This window comes from Erigeron canadensis, chromosome 6 (genome assembly GCF_010389155.1).
Source record: "Erigeron canadensis isolate Cc75 chromosome 6, C_canadensis_v1, whole genome shotgun sequence".
Classification (NCBI taxonomy): domain Eukaryota; kingdom Viridiplantae; phylum Streptophyta; class Magnoliopsida; order Asterales; family Asteraceae; genus Erigeron; species Erigeron canadensis.
This window is the reverse complement of record NC_057766.1, coordinates 24,838,477-24,857,014: the sequence shown is the minus strand read 5'-3', so window position 1 is coordinate 24,857,014 and position 18,538 is coordinate 24,838,477. Positions and strand designations below refer to the sequence as shown.

Below are 18,538 nucleotides of genomic sequence, written 5' to 3'. Positions count from 1 at the left end.
TTAATTTGGCTTGGTGACCTTTCAGCATGGGCAAATGAGCTCTCAACATGTATTCGAGAGTTCAGCCAGTATATCCATTATGATCCCGAATCCATTGACACAAAGTACTTGTGGAATGGATAGAATGAATACAAATTTGTACAATTACCTACATGTACATACTGTTGGATGTTAGTTGGGAAAAAAAAAAACTATAGACACAAATGTATATTTTAAAACTTTGAAGTAGGGCTAAAAGTTATAATTTATAATCTAAGGTGTTATGCGTAGCACCTATGCTTTGCCACTCTAAAAAGATTACATTATTTCAATCTACCAATATATATATAACAAGGTGATAAATTCATTCCTAAATAAACAATAACCTTTGGATGAATTCAATTTTTGATTTAGAGCCATTAGATCAAATTTAATTATTTTATCTTTCTTAAATGACAATATTAATACTTATACTTTTTATGATTATACAAAAATACCCATTTAATTTACACTTTTTGATTTTCCATCAAAAATTTACACTTTTTAACCAATAATTTAAATTTAATTTACACTTTTTGGTTTTCCATAAAAAATTTACACTTTTTACCAATAGTTTTAATCAAGAAATCAAAAATAATAGCTAATATATATACCCCTTTAAGTTAATTTACACTTTTTGGTTTTCCATCACAAATTTACACATTTTATCCATTAATTATAATCAAGAAATCAAAAATAGTAGTTAATATGTATATGATAGTATTTTTTTAATATATTATTATATTAACTGCTAATATATATCCTAACTAGATTAATACCTGAGTAATACGCGAGAAACATATATAATTAATAACATGTTAAATTTTTATAATATCATAAGCTGACAAATATTTAACCAGGTAAGAATTAAGCCACTAGAAAACATGAAGTTACATTAGTCGACGATTAGATTATGCTTAATAGTGTCCAGACAGTTCATTTTTAGGCATGATGTTCGCTTTTTTAACAAACCTTAGTCATATATATTTGTGTGTTATTTAACCACAGTTTTAAAAAATGGATACATCATCTATTAGAGGTCTCGCTAAGTAAGATTTTCGTTTCTTTGGATGTCTTTCATTCATACGGATATGTCTGCATTGTCATTGCAATTGTGTTTTAATGTTTTGGCCTAATAATTTAGTTATACTCTAAAATTTCTAAGCATATAACTTAATATAAACGTATTACATTAAAAAAGAAAATTTTATTATAATAACATTAAAAATTAATTTTATAGATAAAAAAATAATGCAAAATATAAAAATATTAGTTTTCATAATTATATCATTAAAAACATTAATTATTAATGTATACAAATTTTAATAAGGAAGTAATAATAACTTAAATTTAATAAAATTAGATCAAAATCGGTCAGGTCAGCAAGGACTCACGCACCTACTCCTTATCTAATACCTTTCTCGCGACCCCTACTAATCAAAAAAATAAAGGCTTAAATTTAATCCAAAAAAGTTAAATAAGGTATATGACATCATCATTTGATCTAAAGGCTCTAAATAAAAGTTAAAACTCATCTAAGGGTTCAAACTTTTTCAATTATAAATTAAGGTTTCTCTTTAATATATATTTAATGATAATAAAATAATACTCTTTATCTTTTGTTTTATCCAATAGAATAATTGTTAATATCATATAAAAAAACACAACATATTTTAATTAAAATACTTGAGATATGTTTCATTTAATATATATAGATCAATTTTCTATTGATAAAAATAGTAAGTTATATTTCAAACCATAAAAAGAAAATTGAATATTAATAATGTCATAATACCCTATATCTACAATATTATATATATATATATATTTATATAATGTCCGGTTTAGTCAAATTATCAACGACAGTTTTGAGAAAGGTCGAGTTTAGCTTAGGTGAGTGACAACTTCGGGAACATCAACCTGTAACATTGATATGCAATTTTGGAGCATGTCGTGACAAAGAAGTTGCGCTCTATTAAACAAAATAAAATAAACAATCGAAATTAATGATATATAATTTAACTTGTAAATATGCGTGACTATTGTGATTACTATTATAAAAGAATTTGAAAAGAAATAATGTTTTTACATACAACTATATTATCAATGTACTGTACCTTTACCCAAACAAAAAAAAAACATTTTCCGACCTTTTTTTTTTCTTTTTCCTATTATATTAAAAATCAAAATAACTCAAAATTTTTACTCTACCAATAGAGAGGTTTATCTCAAGACTAATATTTCCAACCAAGTGATGTGGATTTAAAGAAGATACTTATGACAACAAAGTCAATGTTTGTATGTATTCTTTATTTATTAATATTTTGCATGAACAAAATTACAAATATACCCTTAAAAAAGTTTACATTGTACAAAAATTGGAGTCCGACTCCATCCATGGTTATATTTCATAAATTTTGTAAAGTTATTATAGAATTAATCTAAACTTAATATTAATGCGTTGCCTATGATGAATTCTAACTCGGCAATTCAAAGTATTTAGGATATATTATTTTTCTTTAATTCGATTGATAAAGATCACAATTTCATTTTATTTAATTTTTGTGTGGAAGGGGCAAGGGAGGGGGTCGAACTCGGAAAATGAAATGTAATGGATTGACTGGAAAGCAATCGTCAGGTAAAAAAGTGGGTGATTTAGGTTTTGGTGGTTTGGAGACTCAAAATTTAGCATTAATATGTACAAATGGATATGACATGTGGTTCAAAACTTGGATGTCGTGAGGTTTAAAATCATCCAAGTGATTTATGGTTATGAGTTTGCATTCCTATGTAAAACAAATGGTAATAATATATAGGCAAATATATGTTCCTCATTCTTTGAGGCACACTCGATTGCTAGCCCCTTAAGATGTTATTAAAGATCAACTGGGAGTGAAAATAAGACAAGATTCTGGAATGATCATTGGCTTAATGATGACAATCTTGCAACTCGGTTTAAAAGGTTGTATGCCTTGACACCATCTAAAGAACGTGTCATGTGTGATATTTTTTATGATATGACATGGAAATCCGAATGACATCGAGATATTTGTGATGACATGGATAAGCAATAACTTTTGACATTGAATAATTTATTGAATCAGTAAGACTTAATGAACAACATAATAAATTTTTGTGAAATTATTAAGATCAAAAACACAAATGTTAATAAAGTGAAATTGAATATTTTAATTCATTAATTATTACTAATTCGTTAACTATTACTTAAAAAAATTATATTTTTGATATATATAATTATAAAAATATACTTACTCGCGTATTACGCGGGACAATAATCTAGTTAGATTTATACGAAACGCAATATATTTCGTGGCATTTGCCAACATTTGATACAATCCGAAAAATGGTATTGATACCGTTGTTAAACTAACAACGGATCAATAACAAAGTTACAATGTAAAGAAAAAAAGAAACTGTTCATTATCGTATACTGTAAGTTTTGAACCCCGATGTTTTGTACAGTGTATGGGGGAGGTTATGATGCAGACAGACCTTACCCCTACCAAGGTAGAGAGACTGCTTTCAGTTTATACCTAAATAAAAGAAAATGACCTCCGACCCATTGCATGAGATGCGAATTCAAGTCAAAATGTTTACTATTGATCTAAACTACGTTGCTTAACAAAGATACAATGTCTTACTATAGTAATATGCCAATGCCAATATCACATATAACATAATCAAATGAACATAAAATAAAAAAGTAAAATTAATTGGAAGATATTTCCCAAAAATGATATAGTTATAATTGTTACCCGAAGATAAAAAAAAAGTTGCTTATATGTGTATCATCGAAAGAAAATTTAAGAAGGAAAACAATCAGAACTGTAATCAAACAAAAAATATGAATCATTTTATGTCGTATCACTTAAACAAACATTGGTAAGTGTTGCTCAAACGTATAAAAAAAAAAGTGCATCTAAGTCGTATGATTTTAAAGGAAAAGAAAAATAATCCTAAAGTTGTAGACCGTTAGGCTATTTCATCAGAGTGTTCGCAATGCACGCGGTATGAATGGAAGAATCCCGTGTCCCCTCATATGAACACTATCGTCAAAAAAAAAAAAAAATTTACGATGTGAGGAAGTTCCTCACAAGGTGAAAAGTGGAAGATTCTTCCTTTTCTTTGTTTTTTGTGGTATAATTTTTTGTATATTTGCGAGGTTGTTTGTATATGAGGTATAATATAGTGTGCAGTATGTGTAAGGGATAAGGTGTCATCAAAATAATAAAATGTGTTGTGAGTAAAAAGTAAAGTGAAATTTTTTTTAACTAAAGTGTTACCAATACTCTCAAGAAGATGAAAAGATCAATATTCATATTAATGACCCCTTCGTAGCTAGGAATGAGCCATTACCTTTTTTTAAAAGGTGAATTTCGCTTGAGAACTTTGTGTCGCGATTCGATAGCGGGAGGTCTAACATACGTTATTTTAACTGGGTCCGCGTTAGAGAGCTCCCTCGAAGTAGAAATGCCTATTTCAAATACCCGATGGGGGAAAAACCCCTACTAATTGGCCCAAAGACACGACGATCAATAGGGGTAAACCCTGCCTCCTCAGACTTGAACCTGGGTATACCCAAGCCAAGTCTTCATAGAAAGACTTCCTATATACTTCCCAAGTCTTGAACCCAATACCTCCTACTTAAGTAAAAAGAAAATGTAAATTTAACTTAAGTATATATGAGTGTTATAATGCTTATAAATGTGAATAGTTAAGCAAAAATCATAAGAGTTATCTTATTTTACTTCATCTACGAAATACTTTAAATACGATTAGAAAAAATGTTTTTTGACTCTTATTGAAAGAAATGGATCATATTTATTTGTACAGCCAATCCGGTTGCTTAGAAAGGAGGAATGGGGGTGTTTGTGGTTGTTCGTTGGCGGTTCCCTTCCGGTAAGGCTATGCCTTTTGTACGCCAAGAATGTGTGTATGTGATTGTGAATGATTCTAGCCATCATTCCCCTATTTATAGGGGGTTCGTGACTTATTCCCCAAGTAGAGTTTTCATGGGCCGTGTATATTTCTTCCGGGAAAAGCGGATTCGTTCTAATCTTCTTTCCTAATATATAGGATTCTTGATAGACACAAATCATTTCCTTGTTTACCGAAAGCAGAATGTACCCTTCAAGCGTACCCTGGGTGCTTGCCCCTGGGTGGGTACGTCATCAAGCCCCCCAGCCTAATGAGGTGACTTTGCGAAGATCATCGTATTAGACTTTCGCCCTGCACCTGCGCTTTTTTTGAAAGTTCACGCGAAGTATAGGATCTTTTTTGAAATTATCGTTGGTAGGTTTGGGGTATTTAATTTGCGAGATAGTGGGCGAGTATCTCAAAAATCAAAACCTTGATCGACGACCGAGTTACTGAGTTGCCTTATAAATATCTTTTCGTGGTTAACATCGATCCAAATTCTTTATCCGATCAAAATTATTTTGCTGCTTCTTTGAGAGAGAAAGTCGTCGTTTGCCAAAGGTACGATCTTTTTCCTCTGCTTTTGTTTTTTGAATAAATCCTAGATTAAATGGCAAAACGTGGTATAGCCGGTACCAAATCTATTGTAGGTGCCGACACCCTCTGGGATTTTGTTGATCAGTTTTTCCCTGGTCGCCATTCGTCTTTCCGATTTCCCACTCGTTCACAAAGTGCTTTAAAACCCCCGAATGGTTTTGTTAGTATTTATGTGAAAACCTTCACTATGGGAAACCTAAGGTATCCGTTTCCTAATTTTTTCCTTGAAATCTTCAAATACTATAATGTCATATCTCTATGATGCATCCACTAGGCTGTGCTAGGATAATTGCTTTTGAGATTGTGTGTCGTGCTTACGGTGTTGAGCCATCCGTTACTCTGTTTAGAAAGTTGTTAAGTGTTTCTGCCGCCAATGACTGGATTACCATCGCCAATAGGCCTGGTATTGAATGTGTTATTAAGGGCGGTGTAGACATTCGTGATTGGAAGGATGAATTTGTGTTTATGCACCATAGCTTGTTCCCTCAACACTGTGAGTCTTTGTATGAAAAAAGTAGACTTAAGGTCCAGAAGAAAGGTTTTTTTGGTAATCCCATCCCTGATGATGATTGTGGTGAGATTTATGATATCTTAGAAGAAGAGGGTTTTGTTGTTTACCCGTATCCAGATGGAATTTTGTTTAGGGCAGGTCTTATTCCTGTTCTTGCTGAAGGAGAGGAAGAATTTAATTGTATGCTTCCATTATATGATATTTATATTGTTGCTGCATACCTTGTCATTGTGTTTCTTTTTGTTATTTGCAGAGATGTCTTATCTGAAGTTCGTTAAGAAAGGTGCCAAAGAGGTTTCCCAAATGCCCACCCCCAATGTTTCCGGTGGTGGCAGTCGTGGTGAGAGGACTGGTGAGATTGGTGAGGTGGTTAGTCGTCCTCCTCCGATGGTTCAAGCTATTGATGTTGATTTGATCCCTGATGCTGGTAAGAAGAGAGTCAATGTTCTTCCCCCTGGTGGTTTTATTGGTGCCCGTTTGAAGAAAGCTAAGATTGCTATTGCTAAGATTCCTTAGGACTTCATAGGCAGTCTTCCTATGTCTTTTGACATAAATTGACCGATTCTGGGTGTGACATGCAGTTGCCACAGCTTCAGCCCAAAAACTGGTTGGAAGACCTGATTCAGATAACATACTTCTTCCAGCTTCAATCAACGTGCGATTCTTTCTTTCAACCACACCATTTTGCTCTGGAGAACGAGCTGAAGAGAAGTTTTGAGAAATGCCAGTGTCATTGCAAAATGATTCCAATTCTTTATTTATAAATTCTGTACCATTATCACTTTGCAGCTGACACACTTTCTTGGTATGCTTGAGCTCAATTCTTTTGATGAGAGAGATGATCTCACCAGGTGCATCACTTTTTGATCTGATGAACACCACCCAACAGTATCTGGTGTATTCATCAACCACAACTAAAGTGTACCTCTTCCCAGCTTTAGTTTGAACATTCACTGGACCAAAGAGATCTATATGTAGTAAGTGAAGAGGTTCAGTGATGCTAAAGTTTTGCCTAGTTTTGAAACTAGCTCTTTTCTTCTTGCCCATTTCACACCCTGGACATGGCCTTTCCTTTTTAAAGGAGATTAAAGGTATCCCATCCACCAGTTGCTTTTTAGATAATTTATTGATGTTTTTGAAATTTAGGTGGGATAACCTCTTATGCCACAGCCAGTTGGTGTCCTCATTAGCTTTTCCATAGAAACAATGCTCTTTTGGAGCAGGTTCCATGTCCATTATGTACACATTTCCTTTTCTTGGAGCAATCATTACCACTTGCCAATCCTTGTTAAAAATGGTGCCTTGTGCAACATCGAACAAGACTCTGAAGCCATCATCACACAGTTCACTTACACTGATCAGGTTATATTTTAAACCATTTACAAATGCAACTTTAGTGAATTTGACTTGTCCATTGTTAAGCACACCATATCCTTCAGTTTTTCCACTACCATCATTACCAAAAGTCACTGTCGGTCCATCTTGGACAGTGAACTCTTCCAGCAGGGGCTTACATCCTGTCATAGTCCATCCAGCTGCGCTGTCTAGATACCAGATATGCTTCTTTCGATCGCCCTGCACACCCATAAAATTATTAGTTGTTTTTGTGAAGCCATCTTTTCTTGATGGGTTCACTGGACTTCACTTGAGAAGTCTCAGCTGATTGTTGAAGGGTGGAACTGGAGGCTGAATCTGGAGTTTGTTCAATAACTTCAGATCCATGAGTAAAGACAATTGGTACTTGGTATTTTCTTCCCTTTCCATTTTCAGTTATGTTTCCAGATAGAGCTTTTTGCTTTTGTTTAGACTTAGAAAGGGTTTTGACATATAGTTTCTCAACTGAAGGAGAGGAGGCTCCTTCCAGATTTTTGATTCTGGCAGTACAACTCTGAACTTGCCTAGACAAAAGTTGGAGTTGACTGTCCAGTTTCAATAAAATGTCATTTTCTCTAGACACCTGACCCTTGGATTTTGGTTCAGTTTGAGTCTTGTTCTTAGGATTCTTGGGTTCCTTTGACTTTTGAGGCAAAGGCTTTTCACAAACAACCTTTTTAAGTGGAGCTTTAGCCTGATTGGCTCCAGTTTTAACCTCAACTGGGGTGATTTTAACAGATTCAGTTTTGAAATTCTTAGGTTGATCATAAGGTGTTTCAACCTGAAGAGATGAAGGCAATGCATGGAGATCTGGTATGGCTGCTGCCATTTGAAGATCTCCAGATTTCCATGCATTCTTTTGGGCATCAATTGTTCTTGAAAAAGCATCATAATTCTTCTCGGATGCATTCACCCAGGACTTGATAATCTTTTTCTCTTTCTCAAGATCAGATTTTAAACTTTGATTTTCAAGTTTTAATGCTTCAATTTTCAAAACTGATTCTTTTAAAGCCAACTGGACACTCTGCAAGTCATTCAACTGGGGTTTTACATTGTTCAATTCAGTTAAAATTGTTTCCAGATATCTTTCACTATCAGTTCTTACAGTTTCAACAAACAATAAATCACCATTGAGTGATTCAGCAATGTCCAGTTTCAATTCAGGGTCATTCTGCTTATCATGATCACATACCTTTTTCAGAATGATGTCCACCCATCTTCCTGCAATGACATCATCTTTCACCAGATGTTGCTGTTGATCTTCAAGTGCCATAAAACACATATCCCTAATCTCTTCTTCATCATCAGATGAATCATCAGAGAGTTCCCACTTCCCTTCAGTGTTTGCCATCATACATTTATTCTTCTCTTTTTCTTTTTCAAGGGACAAGAGGGCAATTTGTGCCTTAAGTTTCTTATATTTAGCTTTATATTTATCATCAAGTACATTGTAAGTTGGGATAAGGGGACCAGATTGATTATTCATTTGACTAAACCTGCAATCCTTCATAAAATGACCTTTCTTACAACACTTATAGCAGGTAAGATTGACCTTGTCCAAAGAGTTGGAGCTGGAAGCATTGTTGGAACCATTAAATCGATTAGATTTGTGTTTAAACCTATTAAAGGTTTTGGCAATCATGGCTATCAGGTCATCATCGTCAGTTTCATCACAACCAGCACTGGTCTCAGTGGTCAACCCAGAGTTCAGTAAGTTGCTTAACATCTCCTTCATAGAATGTAACTGGACATTCTCCAAAGAAATTAAAGCAGCACAAGGTTGTCCAGTGAGACTGGTTCCCTTGGAACTTTGAGCATGGTTTATGGCATCCTGTTCAGCCACAAGTCTTGCAGCATTGTTATCCTCTGTGAATCTAAAGGCTCCATAGAGAGATGCAAGAGTGTGACTGTGCAGGGTTTTCCTTGTCTTAGGACAAGAATCATATTTTCCCATTTGGATGGAAGAACATCACAGAATTTCTCAAGAAGAATGTCTTTTTCTTTTTCAATACCCAACCCTCTTAACTGATTGATAAGACTAGTGAATCTGGTGTAAGTACCAGTTAGACTTTCATTGGGTAAAGCAAAGAAGGATTCATACTTTTTGTTCAAAGCAACCTTTCTAGTGACAATGGTGTCCTCACCTCCTTCAAACTGAATGATCAATTCATCCCACATTGCCTTAGCACTGGGAAACAACACAAGTGTTGGAATTAAGTCTTCAGGGACAACAGCAAGAATCATGTTTTTCAGTCTGGTATCCAAATCTACCAGTCTGCGATCCTCATCTGACCAGTGGTCTTCTGTTTTTTCTCTAGACCCTCTTCTTCCAGTTGGATCAAGAAGAGGACTTACCCTAAGAGACATGGGTCTATAGGGTCCATCCTTAAGGATTTTTAACATATACCTTTCAATCCCACCAAACTGCAGCAGCATTCTGGCCTTCCATGTCCCAAAAGTTTCACCATTCCCATCAAATTTGGAAACAAGAGTATTAGAGTAATGTACATGGACATGGTTTGGGGTATTGGGATGAGGTGGAGGAGGATTGTTATTAGCATTTTGATAAGGTATGGTATTGTTAACATTAGTGTTTTCATCATTCCTAGGACCATTCTCACCTTCAGTAGTAGACATCTTAGCAGATCTAGGCAATTATGTTAGCCTTCTGCTCTGATACCACTTATGAGTCCCAACTCAAGAGATGGTACTAACTGAAGACACCTCTATGTCAATGGTGAGAGTTCTTTGCAATATAAACACTGAACTGGAGATGACCAGTTACGGTGATTGTATACCAAGTCCTAGAAAAGATTACTTAGTAGGTGACAAAGAGAAAGACAATGCAATAAGTAAGTATACTAAAATAAAATGGTGAGACCAAGTTGTAATTTTCAAATGTATTTTATTTATTGGTACTAAATAAAATAAATAAATAAAATACAAGGTTGTTGCGGAACCAAGATAATACATAAATGTAAATATCCTAACAACCTATGAAATACAAATGATCTATACTAGGAAATTCTCTTTTAACAATCAAAACACTTAAAGTTGTGAAGTGTTCCCTTTTACGATTGAGAGAATATTGCACAAGTACACCAAGAATATTGCAAAAGTCTGAATATGCAAAGTCATCTTCTTGTTGTGCAAAGACCTCTATTTATAGACAAAGTTGGCATTGGGAATCTAACTTTGTCGTATAAATATGGTTGACAGCATTTAAGGAAACTAAGTGAGTTCCTTTGAAATGCTTGATAAGGTAAGTCAAGACATTACTTTATCTAACATGCTTTATGCACTTTTGTACTTTAATCATAGACAAATGATATTGTCTGTATAAAGCTGCATAAAGCAAAAAGGTCTTCCTCGTAAACAGTGTAAAGCATTGTAAAGGCTTTAAACTGATATTCTCCAGTTTCGATCTGAGTAGAATGCCAACTAGGCTTCGCTGCCATTGTCATTCTCTATCTTCCATTTGTTTTCTTTGACGTCAATTGGAATGTCTTCTGTTCTGATCAAATCTCAACTGGAGGAAGTCTTCAGTTGCATAAACTGTACGTTGCAACTGGACTTCAATATATTTCTAGACAAATCTTCTGGTCTCCAGATCCAACTAGAGACTGGCCAGTTTGGACGAAACTGGTTCTAACACTCCGTTTGAAATTTGACCATACTATGTATTACGGAGGATATCATTCCAAATTTTTGGAGTGTTGGTCTTCCCAGGATTGCATTGTAGGGTGAGGATCCTTTGATTATCATGAACGTTAGCTCCTCTGTCCTCCTACGTGGTCCTGCAACAATGGTGACTGCGAGGGTGATTGTTCCCGCAGGTTGAGTTTTATTACCAGAGAAACTTATTAGCCAAGTACTTGGGGGTGATGACAAGATACACAAATCCTATATATTTTATTAATTGTCTACTTAATTCAAAAAGCTCTTATTATGATCAATGAAAAATTTTATATTTCTCATTCATAACTAGACACACCCATAAAACAAATAGATGACGAACACAATCTACTTATCACATCACATTAATGATGTAGATAACTGACACTTCGCCGGCAACAACATTTTATATATCAACTTTTAAAGGTCTTGAGTTCGATCCTAAGAATGATAAAAACATTGAAGTTTTTCCCTTTAAATATTTGTAACGACTCATGTTCAACATCCCGTTGTCTGAGGTACATGCAAGATCTCCTCATTATATGGTGGGTTTTCCTCGATGTCGTATCCCAACTGACGGAAAAAGATAGTGAAAATGAAATCTTTACCATAATCTTGGTATTACAATCCCATATTGGTTCCAAGATGATTTGCATAAGCATAGCGCGCACACACACATATATATACACACTAGGTCTTTTACCCCGTGCGATGCACGGACTATTATAAGTTATTGTTCGATTAGTGTTGATTTAAACCTTTTGATATAGATATACACAATAATTATCTAGAATGATAGTGTGAAATCCCGAAATTTGCTCTGAACAAAGTAACAAACCCTACTATGACGTTATCAATTAAAAATAAGATAACAACATATTATAAAACACATGAAAACTAACAAATTAAACAACATAATTTGCATATTGATGCAGAGGAAGAAGATCAATAAAATAATTAAATAAAAAACCTATTTAAAAATTTTTTATTTATGAACTTTCATATAATGATTGTGTTGATTGATGGACTTTAATTATATAGACATACACAATAATTATCCGAAATGATAGTGTAAAAGCCCGAAGTTTGCTACTGAACAAAGTAACAAAAAAAATAGTATGTCATAATCAATTAGAAAAAGATAAGATAATAACATATTATAAAACACATGAAAAATAACAAATTAAACCATATAATTTGGATATTTGATGTAGAGGAAGAAAATTAATGAAATAAATGCAAAACCTGTTTAAGAGCTTTTATTTATTTATGAACTTTCCTATAAAGATGTGTTGATCGATGGACCTTAATTTAGAATGAGAAAGATATATATAAATAAACAATATATTTACCAAAACTAATGTCTCTTTTTCGGAAAAAAAAATATATTTTATCAATTTTAAAATTTTAATTTGTCACGTACAAAATGAAAATAAGATATTTACTAAAATTTCAAAATATATTTAAGATTTGATTTGATAAATATGAGAGAAATTTTTATTTTAATATTTTGGGTATATATGTTGTATAAAAAATATGGAGATGCTACATAAGATAAATCCTACGTGACAACGTTTAAGGATAGCTTTGAATTGAAGAGGATGGCTTAGAAAGCTCAGTTAACTACTGTTTTAATATATATATATATATATATAGATATATTCTTAATTTTTAAAACACGTTGCAAATGATTTATTAAGTATTATTTATCGGTTAACATAACATGTTTAGTTTATATTATTTTTTACACGTACATTACATTAATAAATTACCAAGTTATATTCTGTACGAATTATATTACATACAGTACCATAAATTTGTCTTTAATCATCTTTTATTCAAGAGAGTACAAAGGTTTAAGTCATCTATATTCAACATGTTTGGCAAGTGGACCATACATCGGCTATCCTATCGTAAATAACATTTCCTAGTAGTTAATGTTAATAAATTGAATTGAAAGTCATGAAAAAGCTAATAACAACAATTAAATGAAAAATAAAAAAGGAAAGATGGAATCTAAGAAAAATAACATATGATAGTGATGGATCTATCCTTATAAATCACACGTACGCATAACGGGAAAGTAAAGAAGAGACAAACACACTCCTTTTAAGACAACCTACTTGTATTCCTTTCCCCCTTTTTTAATACCCACAATTCTTTCATAGATTTTTATATATTTTCTTTCGCTATCTCTACGAAAATTTTCATGTTCAGCTTAAAAGAAAATCTTCTATAGCTTATTTTGATTAATTTTTAACTGACTTCTATTTAAAAAGTTTTATGTTTGTTATGAGTATATTATAACTTTAATTGCAAGATTAACTCACAATTAAGCTTAAAAAGAGAAAAACAAAAAACACTCATAACCACATATAATGATCATTTTGTTCCTAGTAAAACTATGTTATAGTAATATTTATATATAAATTATATTATAAAACAAATCTCATTTAACTAAATTTCAAATTTTAACATTAAATTTATTTCAAACGTTCATTATATCACTCGTCGTTGTTGTCACCATCACCAATCACCGTCGTCAGTGTCGCTGCTACTGCCGCACGCTATCATTATCACTGCCATTAGATTACACTGGTGCATTACAAGTGTATCCTTTTAATAAAATCCAATAATTATAATAATCGATTTCAAATACCGGAATAAAGTTTGAAACTTAGAAAGTTGAAAACCCCAACTAGACGACTACTGCTTGCTTGGATCGATATAAAAAAAAAATTTCTCAATTTTCCCCCACTTTGCATCCATCTCCAGGTAAACCAACAGTAAAGATGGGTCACATGCCCATGTGACCAAACAGCTGTCTCCACATCCCAAATATACCCTCATTCATTCACTCCCCTTCTCTTTCCTCTTGCTTTCCTCATTCATTCATTCACTTTCTTTCTCTCTCTCTCTCTAAAACCCAATCTCACTCTCCCTCTCTCTCTCCACAAACCAAACAAGAAATTAAAAACAAATAATAATAATATGATGAAAGCAAAAACTTACTCATCATAATAATCTCCTGAAAAAAATCCACTCAAAAGCTAAACAAAAAATCTAACATCATCATCTCATTTTCTTCTCTCATTATATATTTATGTATGTATGTATATGATGATAAATCTTTTAGCCTTTTATCTTATTTTCTTATCTTTACTTTCTTGTTTTGTTTGCAATAATAATAATAATAATCTTACTAGTACACATGAAGAAGTAGATGAAGCTCAAAAAATCCTTGTCAACTTCAAATCCTCCTTAAAAAACACCAACCTGTTACCCAACTGGTCACCTAAAAACCACCCATGTAACTACACTGGTGTTTTTTGTAACAATAATACCAAAAAAGTTGTATCTATAGATCTGAGCAATAATGACTTGAGCTGTGACTTCAGTTTAATTGCTTCAAATTTGCTCACCATTCCTACTTTAGAAACTTTTGTTTCTAAAAATAGTAACCTCACTGGCACTGTGATAACCACCCCCAGATCTCAGTGCAGTGAGGTACTTAGAGAAGTGGATCTGAGCGGAAACCGGATAACCGGTCCGGTTTCCGCTCTTTCCGGACTTTCTGGTTGTCCATTGTTGAAAACTTTCAACTTTTCAAGAAATTTGTTGGATTTTAGTGATGGTGGTGTAACCCCATTTGGGGTTTCACCTCAAGTGATTGATCTGTCATATAACCGGATATCCGGTTCGGGTTTATTTCCATGGATGTTAAGTGAAGGATGTGGTGAACTTGTGGAGTTTAATGTTTCGGGTAATAATATATCCGGGTCAGTACCCGACATCTTAAAATCCTGTTTGTTGTTGCAAGTTTTGGATATTTCTAAGAATAATTTCTCTGGGGTTTTACCTGTGGGTAACTTTGTTGGGTTATCCAATTTGAAAGTATTGAATTTGGGTTTCAATAACTTTGTTGGGGAGTTGCCAGAAATGTTGCATGAGTTTACGAATCTCGAGCGGTTCGACGTGAGTTCGAACGAGATAACCGGCGGAATTCCAGGTGGAATTTGTGAAAATGTTGATAGTAAGTTGAAAGTTTTGTATCTTCAGAATAATAAACTTACTGGTGCAATTCCTGAATCTGTTAGTAACTGTTCGAATTTGGTTTCGCTTGACCTTAGTTTTAATTTGTTAACTGGTAAAATCCCTAAAAGTTTTCGATATTTGTCGAAACTTCAAGATTTGATAATTTGGATGAACTTGTTAAGTGGCGAAATACCTGAAGAGCTAATGTATGTTACTGAACTTGAGAATTTGATTCTTGATTTCAATTATTTAACTGGTTCAATTCCTGCTAGTTTAAGTAATTGTAGTAACTTGAATTGGATTTCGTTATCGAATAATAAGTTAGGGGGTGAGATTCCGGCTGCCCTTGGCCAGTTGTCGAATCTTGCTATTCTTAAACTTGGGAATAACTCGTTTTCGGGTAAGATTCCAGCTGAGCTTGGGGATTGTAAGAGTTTGGTTTGGTTGGATCTGAATACGAATCAGTTAAGTGGGACGATTCCGCCTGATCTTTTTAAGCAATCTGGTTATATTGCTGCTGCTTTTCTCACCGGGAAACCGTATGTATATATCAAGAATGATGGGAGCGATCAGTGTCATGGTGCAGGAAATTTGTTGGAATTTGGGGGGATTCGATTAGTGGATTTGGATCGGATTTCATCACGACACCCGTGTAATTTCACCAGAGTATATTCGGGCATGACTCAGCCGAATTTCAATCATAACGGGTCGATGATCTTTTTTGATCTTTCGTACAATAGGTTGGAGGGTGGAATTCCGAAGGAGCTAGGGAAAATGTACTATCTCAACATTTTGAATTTAGGTCACAATGATCTTACAGGACCGATTCCTGATGAGCTTGGTCGTTTGAAAAACGTTGCGATTCTTGATTTGTCACATAACAGGCTCAATGGCTCGATCCCAAATGCTTTAAATGGTCTGGGTCTTGGGGATGCTGATTTGTCTTACAATAATTTGTCCGGAATGATCCCTGTAGCAGCCCCGTTTGATACGTTTCCACCTAACCGGTTCTCAAACAATTCCGGGCTATGTGGGTATCCTCTCCCTCCTTGTGGAGCAGACAATGCTAAATCAAATGGCCACCGGAAGTCTAACAAACGAGAAGCATCACTCGCCGGAAGTGTAGCCATGGGTTTGTTGTTCTCGTTGTTTTGCATCTTTGGGGTGATCTTACTTTTGGTCGAGATGAGAAAACGGAGGAGAAAGAAGGCTGCAGCTTCCTTGGAAGCGTATACGGACGGTGGTGGCAATTCCTATTCGGGTGGCCGGGGAGATGGTAATGCTAGCACCGCTTGGAGACTAACAAGCACTCGTGAGGCTTTAAGCATAAGTCTTGCCGCGTTCAATGAACCGCTAAGAAAACTCACCTTTGCAGATCTTCTTGAAGCCACAAACGGGTTTGACAACAACAGTCTCATTGGCTCAGGCGGGTTTGGAGATGTTTACAGGGCTCAGTTGAAAGATAAGTCTGTTGTCGCGATAAAGAAACTTATACAAGTTAGCGGACAGGGTGATCGAGAATTCACAGCTGAAATGGAAACCATTGGCAAAATAAAACACAGAAACCTTGTTTCGTTGTTGGGATACTGTAAGGTTGGAGACGAAAGGCTACTGGTTTACGAGTATATGAAGTTTGGAAGTTTAGAAGATGTATTACATGACAGGAAAAAAATTGGCATCAAATTGAACTGGGCAACAAGAAGAAAGATTGCAATCGGGTCAGCCCGTGGGCTGGCTTTTCTTCATCACAACTGCATTCCACATATCATCCACCGCGACATGAAATCTAGTAACGTTTTACTAGACGACAATCTTGAAGCTCGCGTGTCTGATTTTGGTATGGCAAGACATATGAGCGTAATGGAAACTCATTTAAGCGTCAGCACATTAGCCGGGACACCAGGATACGTCCCACCCGAGTACTACCAAAGTTTTAGATGCTCAACCAAAGGTGATGTCTACAGCTACGGTGTGGTCCTTCTTGAGCTCTTGACGGGAAAGCAGCCTACTGACTCACCAGACTTCGGAGACAACAATCTAGTCGGTTGGGTCAAACAGCACGCTAGATTGCGCGTAAGCGACGTCTTCGATCGGGAGTTGTTGAGAGAAGATCCAACGTTAGAGATCGAGCTTTTACAACACTTAAAAGTGGCGTGTGCGTGCCTCGATGACCGGCCTTGGAAGCGGCCGACGATGATCCAGGTTATGGCGATGTTTAAGGAGATTCAAGCAGGGTCCGGGCTTGACTCGACATCAAGCATAACCACAGATGAGACTCAATTTAGTTCAGTTGAAGGAATTGAAATGACCATAAAAGAAGACAGTGAACAAAGTAAACACTGAGTTAGGAAGGGGAGTTGTTCTTCAACTGCAAGCCAATTTCTGTATTTTGTATGTATGTATATGTATTATTATTATTATTAGGATTTGGGAGGTAAAATCTTCTTGTTGTTATACATAAAAACAATGTTAATGGGTCAATTTTCATCATCATGTACATATTTTTTTTACATAATAGCTTTGAGAGACTATGTATTTCCGGTTGGTGGTAGTAGTTGTTGCATGCATTAAAAGTTAGCATCTTGTTTACCTTTTAAATGAACTTTGAATATTGGTAGTTTTTGTTACACAAAAAAATAGCCATACAGTACTTGTCGATATAAATAAGGAAATTAGAAGCGTTATCTTTCATTTAATTCATGTATTACGTTATATGCATATTGAATTTTGATGAAGTAGTTGAGAACAGTAAATGGTAAGAGAAAATGTACTCCTTAAATGGAAAACTTGAGAATTGAGTGTCATCATTTTCTAATTGTATGCTATCAAATATATTTCTAAGATGTTGTATTGTTTATATGGGTTGAGTATTGTAAATCTAAGTATTAAAGTAAAATAAATAGGACAACATATTGACTGTTAGATTATGGTTAAGTTGATGCACGAAGATTCACGAGGCAATTGATGCACGATGGTTTTTTGTGAAAAGAAACATATTATTTTATTTGTTCTACTTTAATACTTGTTTTATTTTACCTATATATTGTTTATAAATGTACAATAAAATTGATGATATACCCTCCCAGCGGTACGTGGGACCTGTCACATAAAAGAGTAGTAGCACGATACGACACGAAGCTTCTCCGTAACAAAGGTATCCACAGAAGATAATAAAGATAAGAATTGTTTCCCTATAAAACCGGGATTTGCTCTTATCACTTCCAGTCGATAATTAGGAAAATAATATTACTGGCCTAAGACTTGGAGAAACCCTAAAGAGGCCTAGCTTGTCCTCCAAGATCATTCCTCCCTATAAAAGGAGAACCTAAAGATCTTCTAAGGCATTCATAGCATACTCGATCACATACAAATCACATACTTGTTCGGTTG

General features: G+C 34.5%; 1 protein-coding gene across 1 annotated transcript; it reads left to right on the top strand.

The window, feature by feature from the left end:
* Positions 1-14,218: 14,218 nt before the first annotated feature.
* LOC122603168 (systemin receptor SR160) lies at positions 14,219-17,699 on the top strand. The gene has a single exon (XM_043775801.1). The coding sequence runs from the start codon at positions 14,225-14,227 to the stop codon at positions 17,489-17,491; it is 3,267 nt and encodes a 1,088-aa protein (XP_043631736.1). The 5' UTR covers positions 14,219-14,224; the 3' UTR covers positions 17,492-17,699.
* The last annotated feature ends 839 nt before the right edge of the window (positions 17,700-18,538 follow it).

What these genes read in the sequence shown, in the direction of transcription:
- LOC122603168 (XM_043775801.1), top strand. Translation starts at nt 14,225, where the DNA reads ATGTATATGATGATAAATCTTTTAGCCTTTTATCTTATTTTCTTATCT.